Source organism: Myotis davidii, unplaced genomic scaffold (genome assembly GCF_000327345.1).
Source record: "Myotis davidii unplaced genomic scaffold, ASM32734v1 scaffold363, whole genome shotgun sequence".
In the NCBI taxonomy this organism is placed as follows: domain Eukaryota; kingdom Metazoa; phylum Chordata; class Mammalia; order Chiroptera; family Vespertilionidae; genus Myotis; species Myotis davidii.
Genome location: NW_006294069.1, coordinates 2,594,384 through 2,600,954, shown reverse-complemented (window position 1 = coordinate 2,600,954; position 6,571 = coordinate 2,594,384). Strand labels below are relative to the sequence as shown.

General features: G+C 39.0%; 1 protein-coding gene across 2 annotated transcripts in view; it reads right to left on the bottom strand.

The window, feature by feature from the left end:
- VPS53 (VPS53 GARP complex subunit) overlaps positions 1 to 6,571 on the bottom strand; it is a 151,594-nt gene that overhangs the window by 131,561 nt on the left and 13,462 nt on the right. For both annotated transcript variants that reach the window (XM_006768080.2, XM_015566769.1), the window contains exons 3-4: positions 5,807 to 5,856; positions 2,762 to 2,828 (exon numbers count right to left, since the gene is read on the bottom strand). In XM_006768080.2, coding sequence (XP_006768143.1) covers positions 2,762 to 2,828; positions 5,807 to 5,856 — 117 coding nt within the window. The remainder of the gene's footprint in view (positions 1 to 2,761; positions 2,829 to 5,806; positions 5,857 to 6,571) is intronic.

Below are 6,571 nucleotides of genomic sequence, written 5' to 3'. Positions count from 1 at the left end.
AAAACAAGGAAGAAGGTAGACTACTTACAAATGGACCAACGGAAGGTGATTATTAACAGGAAAAGAAAGTCACAGAATGTAAGAAAAATAGAGAAATGAATAAATTGAAAATATAAAAGAAAGAGACTCAACATATGTCAGCTACTAGTAGAGAAAACGGGAATGTAAGATGAGGAAATTTCTACACAGGATTACAACCTCCACCCACCTTCCAAAAATCTGGGTAGCATAATTAACATTTTAAGAAATCATCTGTACTGACAGCTGTTGGAGGGGAGGAGGCTGGAGGCTGGGTGAAATAGGTGAAGGGGGATAAATGGTGACGGCAGACTTGACTTTGGGTGATGAACACACAATACAATATACAGGTGACGCATTATAGAATTGTACATGAAAAACTTATATAATTTTATTAATCAATGTCATTCCCATTAAATTCAATACAAATTATTTTAAAAAAGGAACCAGCTGTACTAAAAATGTCAAACAGGACAAATAACAGAATTGAAGCTATTATTACAAAGATGCACACCTGACCTAACTGAATTAGTACTGGAAAGGGAGAACCAGACACCGTATGAGAAGAAGACTAGGAAAGACATGCATGTCATTGTTAGACAGCAATTTCTGAAAAATGTTGCCTAAACAGAAAAATAAAATCCAAATGAAAAGGGAAATGTTAGTAGATAACATCTGGCCTCTGAATCATTGAAGAATACCTCCTCCCCATATACTTTTTCCCTTCATTCCCTTCCAACAGCCCTCCTTAGCTAGATCCTAAGGAAATGTAAAATTCCTGAAATCAATCTAGTTACTAGGCATGAGGAACTGTAGCTAGGTCACATTACTATTTTTTTTGTAATATATGAATTTTATTTCCATCTTGATTTTTAAAATTTATTGTGTTAAAATGCACATAAAATTTATCATCTTAATCATTTTTAATTGAATGTAATAAGGACATTCACATTCTTGAGCAGCCATCACCACCATCCATCCCATAATTCTTTTCAGCTTGTAAAACTGAAGCTCTATACTCATTAAACAGTAACTTTCCATTCTCCCCCAGCCCCTGACAACTATAATTATACTTTCTGTCTTTATGATTTTCACTATTCTAATTACTTCATATAAGTGGAATCATACAGTATTTTTTGTGACAAGATTATTTCATTTAGTATAATGTCTTCACGTTCATCCATATAGCGTATGTCAGAATTTCTCTTTCTAAGGTTGAATAATATCCCATTGTATACATATCCCACATTTTTGCTTACCTAGTCATCTGTCAATGGACACTTTGCTTCTACGTTTTACCTATTGTGAACAATGCTACTATAAAGTGGCTATACAAGTATCTCTTCAAGACCCTACATTCAATTATTTTGGGTATATACCCAGAAGTGGAATTGCTAGGTCATATGGTAATTCTATATTTTAAATATTTTGAGAACTTCCATACTGATTTACACACAGTTGTATCATTTTACATTCCACCAACTGTGCACAAGGGTTCCAATTTATCCATATCCTAAAACTGGTCCTATTTCCTAGTCCTTGCATGATTTTTAGCCCTGTTGCTTTGCTGACACTTGTTGTTTCCTGTTTGTTTGTTTTTAAAATATATTTTTATTGATTTCAGAGAAGAAGGCAGAGGGAGAGAGAGATAAAAACATCAATGACAACAGAGAATCATTGATCGGCTGTTCCCTTGCACACCCCACACTGGGGGTCGAGCCTGTAACCCCAGCATGTGCCCTGACCAGGAATTGAACCATGTTCTCCTGGTTCATAGGTCAATGCTCAACCACTGAGCCATGCTGGCCGGGCATTTTCTGTTTTTTTGATAGCAGCCATCCTACTGGGTGTGCTTTGCCTTTTCCTAATAATTAGTGATTTGAGCATCATGTACTTAGTGACTAATCTTGTATCTTCTTTGGAGAAATGCCTCTTCAAGTTCTTTGCCCACTGTTGGGCTGTTTGGTTTTTTGTTGTTGAATTTTAGGAGTTCTCAATATATTTTGGATATTAATCCCTTATCAGACATATGATTTGCATATATTTTCTCTCATTCTGTATGTTGCCTTTTTATTCTCTTGACAGTGTCTTTTCTTAATATATTTTTATTAATTTCAGAGAGGAAGGGAGAGAGAGACACAGAGAGAGAGAGAGGTAGAAACATCAATGATGAGAGAGAATCATTGACTGGCTGCCTCCTGTATGCCCCCTACTGGGGATTGAGTCCGCAACCCAGGCATGTGCCTTTGACGGGAATCGAACCTGGGACCCTTCAGTCCACAGGCCAACGCTCCATCCACTGAGCAAAACCAGCTAGGACTGTTGATAGTGTCTTTTGATGCATGGGTTACTGCCATCTTTTGCAGTAACAAAAGTAATACCAAAATCCCAACAACTTAGCTAGATAAGCTAGATAAAAGTAGCAACCACATTTAGACACAGCACACAAAAAATAAAGATAAGAAGATTTCTGTTTTCTCATTTCAGCTTGCATGCCCCAGCCTGGGTGAGATGTGCTGATATGCCCCTGGCTCAAGGAACACTGAGTTAGAGAGTTCATGGCTGGTCTGGGCAGCCTACTGCTATTACTAGTAGAACAAGTCATGTACATTTCCTGCTGTGTATGGGACAGATCCATAAGAAAATGCTCTGTGAGGAGGCAGTTCAACACTTTGGTCACTTGGTAGTTGGGTTCTGAAGAAATTAGGGGAGCACAATGAATAGAGAAGAATAAGTTACTTACTTGCCTGCCATCTTGTCCCACATTTGTTTGACCTCTTACAACAGTTCGAATATTGTCATCCAGTCTCCTGGTAAAAAAAGTTAAAGAATACAAATTATTAAAATAATTTCTATTCTGGGCTGATCAAAAGAGCAAGAGTTAGTAATTTATCCAGCATCTTCTGCAGATTGTACCCACTTATCCAGAAAATCAAACAAGTTCGAATAATATAAGAAACACTGAGGCCTTGGGCCCAAGTGGAGCCTAACAGTAGTGTAAAAAGCCAAGCCCAGCATAGACTGATGAGTTGTCTCTGTTTTTTAAAAAAAGGGCTGTTTTCACTTAGTATTCAGAGTGTCCAAAAGACCCATATAACTTTTAGTATTTTTCATGGAGTAAAACAAAAATGAGAAAGTTGCTTAAACTTTATGGGAAGAAGCCAGAGAATTCAAATTACCCCACATAAATTCTTTCCAAAGAAACTTCCTCCAGAACCTTAAAAGGGATAAGGAGCCAGGGTAATATACGAAATCAGTCCTTTACCTTCCGGGCCCTGATTGTGCAACCTATGTAGGAGACAGATTTGTAGCCTCTAGCTCCTCTTTCTCCAGTGGCTCAAGAGGGGCCATTAATGATGTCTCAACCAGAGACATCTATTTTAGTCAATTCCATTTTCATTTGAAGAATCCATTAAAGGTCTGCGAGCAGAAGGAAAATAACTGGCTCACAAGTGATTTCTGGATCCTCAGAGAATTTCCATTACTTGTGCAAACCCTAGACAACTTAGTGGTCTCCACTAGAATTGTTATAGCAAAAGTCTACTAAAACGATGAACTGGCTTCTTTGCACTTCTTAAGGCATCCAATTTGACAAAACATTAACAATAGAGGTCTTCACCAAAAAAATCCAAAGGGGGAAAAATCATCTCCTGGATTCAAAAGAAAGGCTTCTCATCAAAAGTTAAAAAGCAAATCTACAGTTAATATGTTTAATTACAAATATATTAAATAAAAGACAAAAGGGTAATTAACCTCACCTCCACTACGCTTCTCATTGGCTAATCAGGGCGATATGCAAATTAACTGCCAACAAAGATGGTGGCCGGCACCAGGCAGCTTGAAGCTAACATGAGGCTTGCTTGCTCCAGTGATGGAGAAAGCCAAGGTTCCAGGCCTGCGCGGCCCAGCTCTGAGCCCGAAAGCAACAATGTTTCAATTATAGAAGCTAAAGAAACCCCAGATACCTGCTTTCAGCCAGCTGCGGCCTCAGAGCTGGGAGTGCCAGTGACGGCAATAGAGTTTCAAGTATAATAAAAGGGCAATATGCACATTGACCCTAACAGCAGAATGACCAGTCGCTATGATGCGCATTGACCACAAGGGGGCAGACGCTCAATGCAAGAGCTGCCTCCTGGTGGTCAATGCACTCCCACAGGGGGAGCTCTGCTCAGCCACAAGCCAGTCTGCCAGCTGCCAGTACAGCGGTGGTGGTGGGAGCCTTTCCCGCCTCCTCAGCAGCACAAAAGATGTCCAACTGCAGCTTAGGCCTGGTCCCCACTGGCAAGTGGGCATCCCCCAAGGGCTCCCGGGCTGCCAGAGGGATATCTGACTGCCAACTTGGCCCAATCCCTTGGGGAGCAGGCCTAAGCCAGCAGGTGGTCATCCCCCGAGAGGTCCCAGACTGCGAGAGGGCACAGGCCAGGCTGAGGGACCCCCCTCTCCGAATGCACAAATTTTTGTGCACCGGGCCTCTAGTGTATATAAAAAAGGCTAAGTGACCATCTGACCATCCAGTACATATGATGCGCACTGATCAAAGGTCTTTGCCACAGGCTTGTATGAAAACCCACCAGAGGGCAGACACTCAAAGCAGTTGCTGCCGAGCTGTGGTGACTTGGCAGCTGCGGTTCTCGGGTGATGCACCACGGAACCAGAGAGGAGGGAGCCCCGATTCCTTGAGGGGCTGCACGATTCCACCTTTGGCCGTGGGTTGCTGGGGCACTGTCGGACCCAAATCTGGTTTACTGTCGATAACATTTACTAATATACATTTTACTAATTTTCTTTCACCTTTGACACTTCTATTATCGAGAAAGGGTGAATAGCAATATTAAAATATTTTTTCTAATTAATTTCCTTTCAATATGAATCCGTGCACCAGACCACTAGTTATGGTAATAATTATATTGAATAAATAAACACTGAGTATCTACCATGTATTAAAACTGGAAATTCAGATGTGGACAAACCAGAACAAGGCTATTGGCCACGAAGGACACTTGATGACCACCCTAGACAATCACATCCTAGATTAATCATGATGTTTAATCTTGGGCCACCACCCATACCAACCAGCGGATCTAACCTCATTGGTAACTGGTATGTGGCCAATATATGTGTACATATGTTATGTGTATACATATAAGCCCATATTCATATCTAAGCCTTAGGAATACACACACACAAAGTAAATCTACTAAGAAAATAAAGCCATTACAAATATAGTAGAAATGCTGCCCTGGCCAGTGTTGCTCAGTGGGTTGGAGCATCGTCCTGTACACTGAAAGGTCCAGCGTTTGATTCCTGGTCAGGGCACATACCCAGGTTTTGGTTTGATCCCTGGTTTAGGTGTGTATGGGAGGCAACCGATCCTTTTTTCTCTCTAACATCAATGTTTCTCTCTCTCTCTCTCTCTCTCTCTCTTTCTAGGCTCTCTCATTTCCTCTCCTTCTAAAATCAATTTTAACCTCCATGATATTTTGAATTTAATTTAAAAAGGTCTGCCACTTGCGTCTATAGACACGTATGGCATACAAATGGTTAAAAAATATATAGAAATGCTTTTGCCTCCTTTTATAAGAACTGTTTTGAATAGCCTGCTACAGTTTCCTTCCCTTTTTACAAATAATTGAAGACTGATCAAAGAATTGAGGTCTTTGCCACAGGCTTGTATGAAAACCCACATAAAAAGAATTATTTTTCTTTCAAATGACCATTTATAGCAACAGTGAGATTTCAGATAATGAAGCATATTTTTCATTATTAATAATCATATCGTATTACTTACCTTATTTTCAGTCTAATCTTGTTCACAACTTCGTCTATGTTTGCCAGAGACTACAATAAAGAAGGAAAAGTGCCAGCTATTATTTCGCTTCCTGGAATTCCTCTTTTACAAGGAAATGATGAACTATAATGGCTATTGATGACATCTCAGAAAATTTAATCAGAGAGTACAATTCAATTTTCACTTTTTAAAAAAAAGTATACCAGTAATTGGCAACTATTGCAAAATCCAGCCTGGTATCTATTTTTATAAATGAAGTTTTACTGGAACACAGCCATACCCATTCATTTACATATTATCTACAGTTGGCTTTGAACTACAAAGTTGAGTAACGAAGATTGAATGGTCCACAAATCCTAAAGTATTTATTATCTAGCCCTTTACAGAAACTTTGCCTGGCCCTGATATATAGAATCATAAAAAATTCATACAACAAATATAGCAATGAATGAACATACATACAACAACATGGATAAATCTTACTAATATAATGTTGCACACACACAAAAAAGCTTGACAACAAGAGTATATACAGTAGGATTCCATTTTTATAGTTAAAAAATAAGTGAAACTATTCTCTCATTTTAGAAGCAAAGATAGTGGTTATCTTTGGAGGAGTGACTATGAGCAGGCAAGACAGGGCCATCTAAAGATGTTTTATTTCATATATATATAAATATATATATATACACACACACACACACACACACACATATGTATATATGTATATATTTATTTATACATGCATAAAGTATTTCTGGAGGG